Source organism: Macaca fascicularis, chromosome 1 (assembly GCF_037993035.2).
Source record: "Macaca fascicularis isolate 582-1 chromosome 1, T2T-MFA8v1.1".
In the NCBI taxonomy this organism is placed as follows: Eukaryota; Metazoa; Chordata; class Mammalia; order Primates; family Cercopithecidae; genus Macaca; species Macaca fascicularis.
This window is the reverse complement of record NC_088375.1, coordinates 109,946,347-109,962,783: the sequence shown is the minus strand read 5'-3', so window position 1 is coordinate 109,962,783 and position 16,437 is coordinate 109,946,347. Positions and strand designations below refer to the sequence as shown.

Here is a 16,437-nt window from a genome sequence, read left to right as displayed (position 1 = left end):
GGAACCGACACAGCACTTTCAAAGGTTCCTCCATAGCTCCTCTGAGATCCGGCCAGCGGGAAACCCCAACTGGGAACTGCAATGGCAGGGAAAGTAGAGGCTAGATCCTGTTGTGTTACCGCGATTCCCTTCAACTACCCACAAGAAGCCCATTTGTTTGGCGGCGCCTACAACTCCCAGAACGCAACACGGGGGACGGAGGCGGAAGCTGCTGGCCAAGCCGAGGTCTGTGATTGGTGAAGAGCGATGGGCCAATTGGAGGAGTTGTTGTTAGGCCGTCCTGGAGAACCGGTCGGGAGGGAGGAAGGCGGCAAGATGGTGTTGGAAAGCACTATGGTGTGGTGAGGAGCTACCTCGGGGCAGGAGGGGCACAGCTGGGTCCCGGGCGCGTGTGGCGCCAAGGCAGGGCGGGCCTGGGGTGGGGGCCGGGAGCTCATGGGCGAGAGGCGGCCCTGGGCCCGGAGGTTAGGAGCCCGCTGGAGTCCCTGAGTCATCCCGGGGCCGTGGAGTGGCAGACAGTCCCTGGTTACCCCTCTCACCCCCAGGGGGACGGTCATTGACCGGTCATTCCTGCTGCCTTTCTCTGTTCTAGCGCCGTCTTCTCTAGAGCAGCCCGGGTCTGTCCTTAGCCACAGTTCTGCTTCTCGGACTCATCGTAATAGTTTTCTGCCCTCCTTTCTTCGCAAAATAATGTCTATTAGAAAAATAGATTATTAATCCCTTCCTCTCCCCATTCCCTCGTCTCTAACTTCATTACCTTTCCCTGTGTCATCTTCAAAGGTACCATTTACAGATTGCTTTTTATGTCTCAGTCATTTTGTTTATCTCACTTAAACCTCACAACCACACCTTAAGGTAGATTATCTCTCCGTTTTACGGTTCAGGATACCGAGTCTCAGCGATTTTGAGTGATTTGTCCAAAATCACACAGCTAGTTAAGTGGTGGAGTCAAGATTTAAACCCAGGGCTGTCTGACACAAAGGCTTTATCCGGTGAGGTAGCTGTCTTCGCCAGTCTCAGGCTTGGGCTGAGTACCTATTAGGAGTCACATTAGATGGGGAGGACATAAATTTTTGCAGGATTGCAAGAGTTCCTTCTACCTGTAATCATTGAATGTAATACAGAATAGTTGACGAACACAAATCACCAATTGGGTGAGACAGACACCTATGAGATTTCGTCTTTTTAGTTTTTTGGGGGAGCATAGCGTTGCCAGGTAACATACAGGATGCCCAGTGAAATTTGAATTTCAGATAAACGATGAATAATTTTTTTTTGAGAGGGTCTCGCTCTGTCGCCCGAACTGGAGTGCAGTGGCCCAATCCGGCTCACTGCAGCCTCCGCCTCTTGGGTTCAAGTGATTCTCAATGATTGAACTAATTTACACTTGCACCAACGGTATACCAGTGTTCTCTTTTCTCGCAACCTTGCCAGCTTCTTTTTTGACTTTTTAGGATAGCCATTCTGACTGGTGTTAGGTGGTATCTCATTGTGGTTTTGATTTATTTGCATTTCTCTAATGATCAGTGATACTGAGGTCTTTTTCATATGCTTGTTGGCCGTATAGTATGTCTTCTTTTGAAAAGTGGCCAGGCGCGGTGGCTCAGTTCTGTAATCCCAGCACTTTGGAAGGCCGAAGTGGGTGTATCACCTGAGGTCAGGAGTTCCTGACTAGCCTGGCCAACATGGTGAAACACTGTTTCTACTAAAAATACAAAATTTAGCCAGGCGCGGTGGTGGGCGCCTGCAGTCCCAGCTACTTCGGAGGCTGAGGTGGGAGAATCGTTTGAACCCCAGAGGTGGAGGTTGCAGTGAGCCGAGATGGTGCCACTGCACTCCAGCCTGGGCGACTGAGTGAGACTCCCTCTCAAATAAATACATAAATAAATAAAAATAAAGTATCTGATATCTGTTCATGTCCTTTGCCCACTTTTTTTTTTCTTTTTGAGATGGAGTTTTGCCCTTCTTGCCCAGATTGAGTGCAGTGGTGCCATCTCAGCTCACTGCAACCTCCGCCTCCTGGGTTCAAGTGATTCTCCTGCCTCAGCCTCCTGAGTAACTGGAATTACAGGTGTCCACCACCATGCCCAGCTAATTTTTTGTATTTTTAGTAGAGACGGGATTTCATCATGTTGGCCAGGCTGGTTTCAAACTCTTGAGCTCAGATGATCCACCCGACTCAGCCTCCCAAACTTCAGGGAATACAGGTGTTGAGCCACCACGCCTGGCTCCTTTGCCCACTTTTTTTTGTTGTTGTTGTTCTTACTGCCCAGGCTGGAGTACAATGGCACAATCTTGGCTCACTGCAACCTTCAGCTCACCGCAACCTCCACCTCCCGGGTTCAAGCGATTCTCCTGCCTTAGCCTCCCGAGTAGCTGGGATTACAGGCATGTGCCACCATACCTAGCTAATTTTGTGTTTTTAGTAGAGACAGGGTTTCTCCATGTTGGTCAGGCTGGTCTCAAACTCCTGACCTCAGGTGATCCACCCGCCTCAGCCTCCCAAAGTGCTAGGATTACAGGTGTGAGCTACTGTGCCCAGCCCATCTTCCAGGATTTTTATAGTTTTGAGTTTTACAGTAAGTCTTTAATCCGTCTTCAGTTAATTTTTGTGTATGGTTTAAGAAAGGGGTCCATCTTCAATCTTCTGCATATGGCTAGCCAGTTATGCCAGCACCAGTTATTGAATAGGGACTCTTTCTCCTCACTGCTTTTGTCAGTTTTGTCCAAGAGCAGATGGTCATAGGTGTGCAGCCTTATTTCTAGACTCTCTATTCTGTCCCATTGGTTTCTGTGCCTGTTTTTGTACCAATACCGTGTGGTTTTGGTTATTGTAGTCCTGTAGTAGTAGTTTGAAGTTGGGTAAAGTTGCCTCCAGCTTTGTTCTTTTAGCTTAGGATTGCCTTGACTTTTCCGGCTCTTTGTTGGTTCCATATGAATTTTCAAATAGTTTTTTCCTAGTTCTTTGAAGAATGTCCTTGGTAGTTTGATAGGAGTAGCAGTGAATCTGTAAATTGCTTTGGGCAGTATGGCTTGTCTGTTTGTTTGTTTGTTTGTTTATTTATTTATAAGACAGAGTCTTGCTCTGTCGCCCAGGCTGGAGTGCAGTGGTGTGATCTCAGCTCACTGCAACCTCCGCCTCCCAGGTTCAACTGATTATTGTGCCTCAGCCTTCCAAGTAGCTAGGATTCCAGGCACCTGCCATTATACCTGGCTTATTTTTTGTATTTTTAGCAAAGATGGGGTTTGGCCATGTTGGCCGGGCTGGTCTTGAGCTCCTGGCCTCAAGTGATCTGCCCACCTCGGCCTCCCAAAGTGCTTGAATTACAGGTGTGAGCCACCATGCCTGGCAGTATGGCCATTTTAATGATACTGATTCTTCCTATTCATGAGCGTGGGATGTTTTTCCACTTGTTTGTATCTTCTTTATTTGAGCAGTATTTTGTAATTCTCATTGTAGAGATCTTTCATCTCCCTGGTTAGTTGTATTCCTAGGTTTGTTTTTTTTGTTTGTTTGTTTTGTTTGTTTTTCTGAGATGGAGTCTCGCTCTTGTTGCCCAGGCTGGAGTGCAATGGTGCCATCTCGGCTCACTGCAACCTCCGCCTCCCGGGTTCAAGGGATTCTCCTGTCCCAGCCTCCCGAGTAGCTGGGATTACAAGCGCCTGCCACCATGACCAGGTAATTTTTTTTCTGTATTTTTAGTAGAGATGCGGTTTCATCATATTGGTCAGGCTGATCTCAAACACCTGACCTCAGGTGATCCGCCCACCTCAGCGTCTCAGAGTGCTAACATTACAGGCGTGAGCCACCGTGTCCAGCCAAGGTATTTTATTATTTTTGTGGCAGTATGCACGTAGTTCTTTTTTTTTTTTTTGAGACCCAGTCTCGCTCTTGTTGCCCAGGCTGCAGTGCAATAGCGTGATCTCAACTCACTGCAACCTTGGCCTCCCGGGTTCAAGCAATTCTCCTGCCTCAGCCTCCTGAGTAGCTGGGACTACAAGTGTGTACCACCACGCCTCGCTAATTATTGTATTTTTAGTAGAGACGGGGTTTCACGATGTTAGCCAACACTCTCGAACTTCTGACTTCAAGTGATACACCTGCCTCCACCTCCCAAAGTGCTGGGATTGCAGGCATAAGCCACCATGCCCAGCCTATGTTATAGATTTTTTTTTTTTCTTTTTTTTTTTTGAGACGAAGTTTTGCTTTTGTTGCCCAGGCTACAGTGCAATGGCGTGATCACCACAACCTCCACCTCCTGGGTTCAGGTGATTCTCCTGTCTCAGCCTCCCAAGTAGGTGGGATTACAGGCATGTGCCACCATGCCCAGCTAATTTTTAATTTTTAGTAGAGACAGGGTTTCTACATGTTGGTCAGGCTGGTCTCGAACTCCTGACCTCAGGTGATCTGCCCGCCTCGGCCTCCCAAAGTGCTGGGATTACAGACGTGAGCCACCACGCCCAGCTATTGATATTTTTAAGTTACCTTCTTCATTTCTTGTATTTGGATTACTGCCATTTAATGGGAGGGTTAAATTATCCATGACAAAGCTTAGTAGCACTTAAGTGCAGCTTATAGGAAGGTGCTGTGGTTCATCAGTAGATCACCACCTTTGGAGCTCATCAGAATCACTTTGTAAAGATTTAAAAATTTTTTTGGCTGGGCACAGGTGAAACAGGTGATTATCTGAAACACAGATAACAGGTGGCTCACACGTGTTATCCCAGCACTTGGGGAGGTAGAGGCAGGAGGATCACTTGAACTCAGAAGTTCAAGACCAGCTTGGGCAACATATTTAGACCCCTGTCTCTACAAAACAAGGTAGCTGGGCGTGGTGGCTCACACCTATAATCCCAGCTACTTGGGAGGCTGAGGTGAGAGGATCACTTGAGCCCAGGAGGTGGACGCTGCAGTGAGCCATGAGTGCACCACTCTACTCCACCTGAGTGACAGAGCAAGACCCTGCCTCAAAAAAAAAAAAAAAAAAAAAAAAAAAAAAAATTCCTCATTGGTTATTCTGAGTCAATAAATGTGGGCTAAGGCTTGATCATCTGTATATTTAAAAAAGGAAAAAAAAGCTACAGGTGATTCTATGAAGACTGAGAGCTGCTGCTATAGGGGGCCCCTGGAACTGGAGAGAAGGTTTTGGAGAACTTCTACATTTCTTCTCTCTTGTCCTTCAACCCTAATCTGGCAGTGTGGACAACAGTGAGTATATGCGGAATGGAGACTTCTTACCCACCCGGCTGCAGGCCCAGCAGGACGCTGTCAACATAGTTTGTCATTCAAAGACCCGCAGCAACCCCGAGAACAACGTGGGCCTTATCACACTGGCTAAGTATGGGGGACAGAGGAGGAGGGGACTCAGTAGGTGGGTGGTTGTTACATGCTACTCTTCTGTAGATTCCTTGAGGCTGCTTTTGCCCATCACCTTCCTAGATTGCCTTCTTCACTTTTTAGTGTAAATGTTAATAGCAACTTGTTTTTTGTATTAACCTGCTCGGTTTAATTTAATACAGTACAGAAGCTAAATCTCCTGGGGTGAAATTTCTGTTTCTTTTTATTGTTTGTTGGGCAGGGCTAGGGTAAGGGGTGAAATTTCATAATATATTTTAAAGTCAGTGAAAAGTGATTTTGGGCTGGGCGCAGTGGCTCACGCCTGTAATCCCAGGAGTTTGAGACCAGCCTGGGTAACAGGGCAAAACCCTGTCTCTACTAAAAATACAAAAATTAGCCAGGTGTGGTGGTGGGTACCTGTAATCTCAGCTACTCAGGAGCCTGAGGCAGGAGAATCGCTTGAACCCGGGAGGCGGAGGTTGCAGTGAGCCAAGATCATACCACTGCACACCAGCCTGGGGGACAGAATGAGACTCTATCTCAAAAAAAAAAAAAAAGAGAAAAAGAAATTTTTGGATCAGAGCCCCTAGGCATATATCACACATCCTTTTACCCTGAAAGTGTTTTGTTTTAGGAACTGGTAATTCTTAAATGAGTAGCCTCCCACTCCAGTGTACATAGTGTTAGCTGGGAAAATGGGTCTGGAGGTGGAGAAGACAGGAGAGATACAAAGTAGCATCGTTATTTTGGTGGATTCTCAGGGCCCTGTGAGCCTTTAAAAGGAGTTAGGGGAAAACATTTGGAAGTAGAGGGCAGGTTTCTTACAAAGCCAACCACTTAATTATTTCTGTGCTTGGTTTCCATTAAATACTAGATATTTGATTAAGAAGAATAGAGGCCAAGCACAGTGGCTCACACCTGTAATCCCTGCATTCTGGGAGGCCAAGGCAGACGGATCACTTGAGGTCAGGAGTTCGAGACCAGCCTGGCCAACATGGCAAAACCCTGTCTCTACTAAAAATACAAAAATTAGCCGGGCATGGTGGTGCACATCTGTAATCCGAGCTATTCAGGAGACTGAGGCAGGAGAATCCCTTGAACCCAGGAGGCGGAGATTGCAGTGAGCCAAGATTGTGCCACTGCACTCCAGCCTAGGTGACAGAGCAAGACTTTGTCTCAAAAAATAAAAAAGAAGAATAGAGATTACAGTTAGAATAGAAATAGTGGTTATTATCCAGGTCTTTAAAGAAAACTCAGACACAGTTTAGAGGTAGTTGTGCTGACCTGAACTCACTGAAATGCTTTTCCTACATCCCAGTGACTGTGAAGTGCTGACCACACTCACCCCAGACACTGGTCGTATCCTGTCCAAGCTGCACACTGTCCAACCCAAGGGCAAGATCACCTTCTGCACTGGTATCCGCGTGGCCCATGTGAGTCCTACTGGGTTCTCTGGACTGTTTCTCCCTGCTCTGAGGTCCTGCCTCCATCATACTTATTTCTCCCCTGGATTCCTGAGCTAGGACCAGAGCAAGAGAAAGTTAACTTGGCATAGAAAGGATATGGGGGATGAGTCAAGGGTAGTTGAGGGTTGTAAGGGGAAAAATCCCTAGAATTGAGAATTAAGGTTGGGTGTGGTAGCTCACGCCTGTAATCCCAGCAGTTTGGGAGGCCAAAGGAGGAGGATTGCTGAAGGCCAGCAGTTTAAGACCTGGCACATAGCGAGACCATGTTTCTCTTTTTTTTTTTTTTTTTTTTTTTAAAAAAAAAAAAAAAAGGCTGGGTGCGGTGGCTCACACCTGTAATCCCAGCACTTTGGGAGGGTCACCTGAGGTCAGGAGTTCGAGACCAGTCTGCCCAACGTGGTAAAACTCCATCTTTACTAAAAATATAAAAATTGGCCAGTACTCGGGAGGCTGAGGCAGGATAATCGCTGGAACCCAGGAGGTGGAGGTTGCAGTGAGCCGAGATCGTGCCACTGCACTCCAGCCTGGGTGACAGAGCGAGACTCCATCTCAAAAAAAAAAAAAAAAAAAAAAGGAGAATTAACCTCCCTTCTTTATGCACAGAGAGTCACAGCAAAAAGGGAGGAATTGGGGGTGTTAAATCTTGTGTGAGCGTGATGGTAGATGGTATACTTGAGGTACAAAGAAACTGTAAGAAAACGGAACCGAGTGACAGAGGAAAGAGCTGAGTGATTTCTCTGGTTGACTCTGAGAACTTCCTCTCCCTTTACAAGCTGGCTCTGAAGCACCGACAGGGCAAGAATCACAAGATGCGCATCATTGCCTTTGTGGGAAGCCCGGTGGAGGACAATGAGAAGGATGTGAGTCCAAGTGGCAGCTGGGGAATGTGGGCAGCCAGTGTTTGGGACTGAGGTCTTTCATCCCTCAGGAGAACCTGGCAGAGGCATCAGGCTCATGACTTTGGGGAAAGGTGAATGTGGAGAATTCAGTTTTTCTGTTGTAGGACCTTGGGGAGGTCAATAGAGTTCTGTATGCTTTTATGCGGCAGGTCCTTTCCCCCCTCGAGTATGGAACAAATTTCTTGATTTTTCTCCCCTTCTTCCCAGCTGGTGAAACTGGCTAAACGCCTCAAGAAGGAGAAAGTAAATGTTGACATTATCAATTTTGGGGAAGAGGTGAGTAGGGACTGATTGGAGGGCATTGGCTTAATTTGGTTATAAACAGAATGGTCCTTAACCCTGAGGAGTGTGGGCACTGTAGCAGAGTAGTATGGACGTGGCAAAGAACAGGGAGCAAGGCCTGAAGGAGGGCGTCCTGTGTTCTTTCCTCACCAGGAGGTGAACACAGAAAAGCTGACAGCCTTTGTAAACACGTTGAATGGCAAAGATGGAACCGGTTCTCATCTGGTGACAGTGCCTCCTGGGCCCAGCTTGGCTGATGCTCTCATCAGTTCTCCGATTTTGGCTGGCGAAGGTGGTGCCATGCTGGGTCTTGGTGCCAGTGACTTTGAATTTGGAGTAGATCCCAGTGCTGATCCTGAGCTGGCCTTGGTGAGCAAATGTTGACCCCAGGTAGAGCCCAAAGGCCCTTTTTTGTTCTTTTCTGGCACACACATCACAGAGCTTCTACTAGGCTGAACAGTCCTAGACACTCCCAGTAACTCATATTCCAAGACCTCCTTTTGCCCCCTCTTCCCTATACTTCTGTCTGATCTCTAGGAGCACTAATGTCAGACGCTTTCTTTTTCACTCCCCCTGATGAAAACCAAGGCTTCTCCCAAGTCCTTTTTAATCCTATACCACTGCTTATCCCTCCAGCTTCTCTGTGTGATAAACCAGAAGCTGCCCCTTTATGTTCCTTTCCTACACCCCAACTAACTTTCCCAGCTCCCTGTAGGAGTGAGGGCAGGGGAGCCCTGATTGTGCCCTGCTCTTCATCAGGCCCTTCGTGTATCAATGGAAGAGCAGCGGCAGCGGCAGGAGGAGGAGGCCCGGCGGGCAGCTGCAGCTTCTGCTGCTGAGGCCGGGATTGCTACGACTGGGACTGAAGGTGAAAGAGGTGGAATCTGAAGTCCTGGGACTGTGGGATGCTAAACATTGAAAGCTGGGTATAGGCACTGCAGGGAGAGTGTGGAGGTCTGACAGAGTAGGAATATGTGGGAGGGCCAGGCTAGGGGAATGGCTTTGGAGGCTGGCCTGTGTGGATATGGCATCAATTCTACCCTGCTCCTCTTTTCCTTTTCCCAGACTCAGATGATGCCCTGCTGAAGATGACCATCAGCCAGCAAGAGTTTGGCCGCACTGGGCTTCCTGACCTAAGCAGTATGACTGAGGAAGAGCAGATTGCTTATGCCATGCAGATGTCCCTGCAGGGAGCAGGTGAGCCAGAGCCTGGGTGGTGCCTAGGCAGAGGGCTGGGATGAAGAAGGGTAACTGAACAGAGTGACCTCTCTTCCTCAGAGTTTGGCCAGGCGGAATCAGCAGACATTGATGCCAGCTCAGCCATGGACACATCTGAGCCAGCCAAGGTGAGACCCAAACCTGCCCCCGCATCAGGTTTAAAGTCCTTGAATTTAGATCCTCATCCCTCTGAGGCTGGGAGCATTTCTACCATAGCTAAGTCCTTTGAGGAGCAGAGGGAAACACATGGATATGCATTTCTTACATGTAAACCTTGCTAAGGTAGCAATGCTAGTGGTCAAAGTTGGATAAGTGTCCTCATGTTCTGTAATTTTCCTTCCTTGCTGGTGGGAGCAGCCTGGGCAGTTCTCTAGGATGTCTACCCAGGAGGGAGAAAAGAGGGTCTGGGAAAAAGAAAAAGGAGAACTGGGTGTCTTGAGAGCAGGAAACCTCAGTGTGATGGAATCTGTTTTTCTCCTCAGAGCTCAATTAACAGAGTTCTCAGGCCGGGCGCGGTGGCTCAAGCCTGTAGTCCCAGCACTTTGGGAGGCCGAGACGGGCGGATCACGAGGTCAGGAGATCGAGACCATCCTGGCTAACACGGTGAAACCCCGTCTCTACTAAAAAAATACAAAAAACTAGCCGGGCGCGGTGGCAGGCGCCTGTAGTCCCAACTGCTCGGGAGGCTGAGGCAGGAGAATGGCGTAAACCCGGGAGGCGGAGCTTGTAGTGAGCTGAGATCCGGCCACTGCACTCCAGCCTGGGCGGTAGAGCGAGACTCCGTCTCAAAAAAAAAAAAAAAAAAAAACAGTTCTCAACAGGTGCCTCCTCTATTTGGTCAGTAATAACTGTTTGCATTCATGCCATAGAAAGGATTTTGCTGATTTGTCCTTTCCTTACCTCGGCCAGAGGTGCCCGAATCCCCACACAGTCAGAAGGCAGGGGAGCTCCGGCAGCGGCATGCTCCTGTCCTTCACACCTGCTTACTCCCTGCTGCTCCACACCCTCCCCTGAGCTCACACTGCCTGTTTGCAGGAGGAGGATGATTACGACGTGATGCAGGACCCCGAGTTCCTTCAGAGTGTCCTAGAGAACCTCCCAGGTGTGGATCCCAACAATGAAGCCATTCGAAATGCTATGGGCTCCCTGGCCTCCCAGGCCACCAAGGACGGCAAGAAGGACAAGAAAGAGGAAGACAAGAAGTGAGACTGGAGGGAAAGGGTAGCTGAGCCTGCTCAGGGGACTGCATGGGAAGCACGGAATATAGGGTTAGATGTGTGTTATCTGTAACCATTACAGCCTAAATAAAGCTTGGCAGCTTTTTTTCCTTTCTTGCTTCAAATAGTGATGGTGTTGAGTGTGAGAGAGGGGAGGAGCTCCTGGCCTAAAGAAGAGCCTTCCTTGTTGAGTTCTCCATGTCTCTCTTTCCACCTGTCTGGGCCTCCTAATGTGCCGGGATTACAGGCCCAGGAGCCATGTTTCCATTTCTAATGAACGAAGACCTTGTTTAAACCATCTTCTTGCCAATAACTTTTACTCTGCACTCTGACACAGCTGAACCCCAAGTGTGGAATGGTACTCAACCTTTTCAGTTTTTTCATGTGTACTTCTAAGGTTCAGCAAGTTTAGGTTATTTGGCCAAGGATATTTAGCTAATGAAGAGGTAGAACCAGGATCAAAATCCAGACTTGTCTCAGACCTGTCTCACCAGTTGAGTCACCACCAAACAGTAGTTTCCTATCGCTCGCTGCCTTCAGTGACCCTGGTCAGCCCTGCAAGTCAGTTCCTTGTAGCAACTACTATACCTTCCTCTACTCCCCCATTACTCTCAACAGAAGCCTGACATCTTTACAGAGTCAAGGTCTTGAGGCAGGAAGCTCTGGCTCCCTCCTTCCCGCCAGCACCTCCCTGCATCAGTTATGCTGTCTCCCGAATATCTGCTGTCCTAAACACCCTGCTGGCGTTTTCCTCTCAGTGTACACGCATCAAATCCACACTACAAGTAACCCTACCTTGAGACTTTATATCATACTGTTTAAATATTTCACAAGGAACATCTATTCCCTTTATAATTTTTTTTTAAAGTATGTTTTTTTTGGCTGGGTGTGGTGGCTCACGCCTGTAATCCCAGTACTTTGGGAGGCCAAGTTCGGTGGATCACAATGTCAGGAGTTCAAGACCAGTCTGACCAATATGGTGAAACTCTGTCTCTACTAAAAATACAAAAAAAAAAAAAAAAAAATTAGCCGGGCATGGTGGCACACACCTGTAATCCCAGCTACTCAGGAGGCTGAGGCAGGAGAATTGCTTGAACCCAGGAGGCGGAGGTTGCAGTGAGCCAAGATTGTGCCACTGCATTCCAGCCTGGGTGACGGAGACTCTTGTCTCAAAAAAGTATATATTAAAAAAATTTTAAAGTCTGTGCTCTGTCGCCCAGGCTGGGGTGCAGTGGTGTGATCATAGCTCACTGTAGCCTCAACCTCCTAGCCTAAAGGATCCCCTTGCCTCAGTCTCCTGCGTAGCTGGGACTAAGGCACACACTACCACACCCAGCTAATTTTTTTTTTTTTGAGATGGAGTCTCACTCTGTCGCCCAGGCTGGAGTGCAGTGGCGCTGTCTTGGCTCACTGCAACCTCTGCCTCTCAGGCTCAAGCAATTCTCATGCCTCAGCCTCCCAAGTAGCTGGGACTATAGGTGTGTACCACCATGCCAGGCTAATTTTTAATTTTTTTTAGAGAGATGGGGTCTGTTTCCCAGGTTGGTCTTGAACTCCTGGGCTCAAGTGATCCTCCCACATTGGCCTCCCAAAGTGCTGGGATTATAGGTATGAGCCACCGTGCCTGGCCCATACAGTTTTAAAAGTTAGATTTGTAATAAAAATTGGTAGGGTCCTGCCCCAACCCTCTGCAGTCTTGAGGCCTACTCCCAGAAGTAATTTAACTTCTTAGCTAGCTCTTCCTGTACTTACTTCCTTATTCCCAAAGAATGAATTTATATGGCTATTTCTTAATTTTTCCATTTTAGGCATTATCTATACTATTTACTATAGAATATTATAATTTATTTTTTTTTGTTGTTTTTGAGGCAGAGTTTCGCTCTTATTGCCCAGGCTGGAATGCAGTGGCACGATATCTGCTCACTGCAACCTCCGCCTCCCGGGTTCAAGCGATTCTGCTGCCTCAGCCTCCCAAGTAGCTGGGATTACAGGCATGTGCCACCACGCCCGTCTAATTTTTGTATTTTTAGTAGAGATGGGGTTTCACCATCTTGGCCAGGCTGGTCTTGAACTCCTGACCTTGTGATCCGCCCGCCTCGGCCTCCTGAAGTGCTGGGATTACAATGCCTGACTAATTTTTATATTTTTTTTTGTAGAGACGGGGTTTCGCCAGGTTACCTACACTGGTCTCAAACTCGTGAGCTCAAACAGTCTGCCCACCTCAGCCTCCCAAAGTGCTGGAATTACAGGCGTGAACCACCACACCCAGCATTGTTTTTTTTTTTTATTCTTTTACTTTCAGAAATAGAAACCTCCTCTCAAATTGGTCAAATACAGTAGGTAACCTGTTAACCTCATGTGATGGCCTCCTGAGCTTGCTCCAATGTGGACTGGTTGTCCTAAACCTGCTGCAAAGTTGCAGTTTTGGCCCTTCCCTACACCTTCATCCTGGGAATCACTTCTTTCCTGGATGCCATGTTTTGGTTTTCTTTTGTTTCATCCTCTGTTTTAACAGAATTTGTCATCCAGTAGCTTCCTGAGAAAGAAGCACAGCAAGTTTATTTTGTGTATGCCTGAAAACATCTTGGCAGAGTATAGAATTCTACATTTAAAATAATGTTTCTTTAGATTTTGAAGGCATTGCCTCATTGTTTTCAGTTTTCTTTTTGTTTGTTTTTATTTTTCTCAATGTTTCAGCATCCAGAGGAATCTTGTTTGTTGGTGTTGAGACAGGATCTCACTTTGTAATCCAGGCTGCAATGCAGTGGCATGAACACGGCTCAGGCTGACTTGCTGCCACTACCTCTGAGGCTCAAGCAATCCTCTTGCCTCACTGTCTCAACTATCTGGGACTACAGGTGCATGCCACAACGCCCATCTGGATTTTGTATTTTTTGTAGAGATGGGGTTTCACCACATTGCCCAGGCTGGTCTGGAACTCCTAACCGTAAGTGATCCGCTCACCTTGGCCTCCCAAAGTGCTGGGATTACAGGCGTGAGCCACCTTTCCCATGGCCTGTATTCTAGTTTTCAGGGGGTATTATTAAGAAACTAGGGCTGGGTGTAGTAGCTCATGCTTGTAATCCCACACTTTGGGAGGCCGAGGCGGGAGGATCACTTGAGCCCAGGAGTTCAAGAACAGCCTGGGGAACATGGCAAGACTCCATTCCCCCACATTTTCTTAATTAAAAACAAAAAACAAATTAGCTGGTTGTGGTGCAGTGCACCTATAGTTCTAGCTACTCATGAGGCTGAGGTGGGAGTATCACTTGAGCTCAGGGGTCCAGGCTGCAATGAGCAGTGATCACGTTACTGTACTCTAGCTTGGGCAACAGAGCAAGATTGTCCCAAAAAACAGAAAAAAAGCATTCTGTTTTTATATCATGGGTGCAATATCTTCTCTTATATATATATGTATTTTTTTGATACAGAGTCTCGTTCTGTCGCCCAGGCTGGAGTTCAGTGGCATGATCTCAGCTTACTGCAACGTCTGCCTCCTGGGTTCAAGCGATTTTCCTGCCTCAGCCTCCTGAATAGCTGGGACTACAGGCATGTGCCACCATACCTGGCTAATTTTTGTATTTTTAGTATAGACAGGGTTTCACCATCTTGACCAAGTTGGTCTTGAACTCCTGACCTCATGATCTATCCGCCTCGGCCTCCCAAAGTGCTGGGATTGCAGGCGTGAGCCACCGTGCCTGGCCAATCTTAATTTCTAAGGATAGTAATTGCAGTTTTAGGATATTTTCTTCTGGTCCCCTCATTATGTGTTACTCTCTGGGCTCCTCCTCATTTGGCTTCTTTTATGTTGGAGACTGCCTTCAGCTCTCAGATGATTCTTGGCTGTCTGTCCCCACTTAAGAGAGAGCTGCCTGGAAACTCCATGGATGGGGTGCGCAGAGACTGTCATATGTGGGCTTCCCTGGGAGTAAGAAGGGAGAGAGCAGCCTTTGAGTTCCTGTCGGCTTCTCCTGAGTCAGTCATCTCCAAAAAGGAATTTTCCAATCCTCCTTCCCCTGCTTTCAGAGGACCAAGGACTTTTCTGTGTTTGAGCCTTTCTGGGTTCTAAGACTGATTATTTTGTTCTTCGTTGGCTCTTCACTCCCTACATTATGAGCAGAATGGAAAAATCCCCAAAGTTAAGTCAGTTATCTTGCACATCTGGCTTTCCATTTATCAAACTAAATCTCTCATTTGCTGTAGTCTTCTCTTTGTCCTTGTGCTCTTTCATGTCTTATTTTTTGTTTACTTATTTTTATTTTTTATTTTTTGAGACGGAGTCTCGCTTTGTCGCCCAGGCTGGAGTGCAGTGGTTCGATCTCAGATCACCACAAGCTCCGCCTCCCGGGTTCACGCCATTCTCCTGCCTCATTCTCCCGAGTAGCTGGGACTACAGGTGCCCACCACCACGCCCGGCTAATTTTTTGTATTTTTAGTAGAGACGGGGTTTCACCGTGTTAGCCAGGATGGTCTTGATCTCCTGACCTCATGATCCTTGGCCTCCCAAAGTGCTGGGATGACAGGCATGAGACACTACGCCCGGCTATTTTTTGAGACAGGGTCTCACTTTGTTGCCCAGGCTGCAGAGCAGTTGTGCCATCATGGCTTACTGCAGCCCTGGCCTCCCAGGCTCAGGTGATCCTCCCACCTTCACCTCCCTAGTAGCTGGGACTACGGGCACGTGCCACCATCCCTGGCCTTTTTCACTTCTTTACTCTTATTTTGATGTGATTTCTACGGTGAGCAGAGATAAGCTCAATTCACGACATAACTAGAAACTCTTCCTTAAGTTCAGTTACCTAATTCCTCTAACTCATAAGGTGGTTGTGAAAATTAAAGGTGGTTATGTGTGTGTAACAAGATGTTGAAAGGTTTTCCCGGTTGTGTTGGAGTTTGAGCTGAGTCTTAAGGACAGAAGTGCACACAGAAGTGTATTTTTAGTAGAGACGGGGTTTCACCATGTCAGGCTGGTCTCAAACTCCTGACCTCAGGTGATGCACCTGCCTTGGCCTCTCAAAGTGCTGGGATTACAGGCGTGAGCCACCGCGCCCAGCCTTCCTTTTCTTTTGAGACAGGGTCTCATTCTGTCACCCAGGCTGGAGTGCAGTGGTGTGATCCTGGCTCACTGCAACTTCTGCCTTGTGGGCTCAAGTGATCCTCCCACTTCAGCCTCCTGAATAGCTGGGACCACAGACAGGTGCCACCATACCCAGCTAATTTTTGTATTTTTTGTAGAGATGGGGTTTGCTATGTTGCCCAGGCTGGTCTCAAACCCCTGGGTTCAAGCAATCCGCCTGCCTCAACCTCCCAGAGTTCTGGGATTACAGGCGTGTGCCACTACATCCAGCCTTAACTGCTTTCTAAGGCAAAATAGGGAACTATCTGACTAAGTGCTTCGCAGGTACTAAGGGTTACCAGCTTTCCAGCCTGTACTGGGTATATCATTCCTGACAACTGCCTAACCCACTTTTCCTAAGCCAATGCCAGATTTTATTTATTTTTGTTTGTTTTTGGTTTTGTTTTTGAGACAGGGTCTCACTTTGTTGCCCAGGCTGGAAGGCAGTAGCGCAATCTCAGCTTACTGCAGCCTACGCCTCCTGGTTTCAAACGATCCTCCTGCCTCAGCCACCTGAGTAGCATGTGACACCACGCCTGGCTAATTTTTGTATTTTTATTTTTATTTTTATTTTATTTTTTTTTTTTTTGAGACGGAGTCTGGCTCTATCGCCCAGGCTGGAGTGCAGTGGCGCGATCTCGGCTCACTGCAAGCTCCACCTCCCGGGTTCACGCCATTCTCTGGCCTCAGCCTCCGAGTAGCTGGGACTACAGGCGCCCGCCACCATGCCCGGCTAGTTTTTTTTTGTATTTTTAGTAGAGACGGGGTTTCACCATGTTAGCCAGGATGGTCTCGATCTCCTGACCTTGTGATCCACCCACCTCGGCCTCCCAAAGTGCTGGGATTACAGGCTTGAGCCACCGCGCCCGGCCTAATTTTTGTATTTTTAATAGAGACGACG

General features: G+C 47.8%; 1 protein-coding gene and 1 long non-coding RNA gene across 7 annotated transcripts in view; one reads left to right on the top strand and one right to left on the bottom strand.

Moving 5' to 3' along the window:
* Positions 1–277: 277 nt before the first annotated feature.
* On the top strand, positions 278–10,526 carry PSMD4 (proteasome 26S subunit ubiquitin receptor, non-ATPase 4). Of its 6 annotated transcripts, none has more exons than XM_005541920.5 (10): positions 278–341; positions 5,199–5,339; positions 6,657–6,771; positions 7,578–7,664; positions 7,911–7,979; positions 8,139–8,354; positions 8,745–8,853; positions 9,051–9,182; positions 9,264–9,331; positions 10,239–10,526. In XM_005541920.5, the coding sequence occupies exons 1-10, from the start codon at positions 316–318 to the stop codon at positions 10,407–10,409; spliced, it is 1,134 nt and encodes a 377-aa protein (XP_005541977.2). In that variant the 5' UTR covers positions 278–315; the 3' UTR covers positions 10,410–10,526. The 6 variants fall into 6 exon arrangements, with proteins under 6 accessions (XP_005541977.2, XP_005541976.2, XP_073851901.1 ...); XM_005541919.5 differs by having other exon boundaries at positions 8,745–8,862; XM_073995800.1 differs by lacking the exon at positions 6,657–6,771.
* A 2,431-nt stretch (positions 10,527–12,957) lies between these two features.
* LOC123567204 (uncharacterized) overlaps positions 12,958–16,437 on the bottom strand; it is an 18,864-nt gene continuing 15,384 nt past the window's right edge. The window contains exon 3 of the long non-coding RNA XR_010587341.2: positions 12,958–14,525. This is a non-coding gene — a long non-coding RNA (uncharacterized lncRNA). The remainder of the gene's footprint in view (positions 14,526–16,437) is intronic.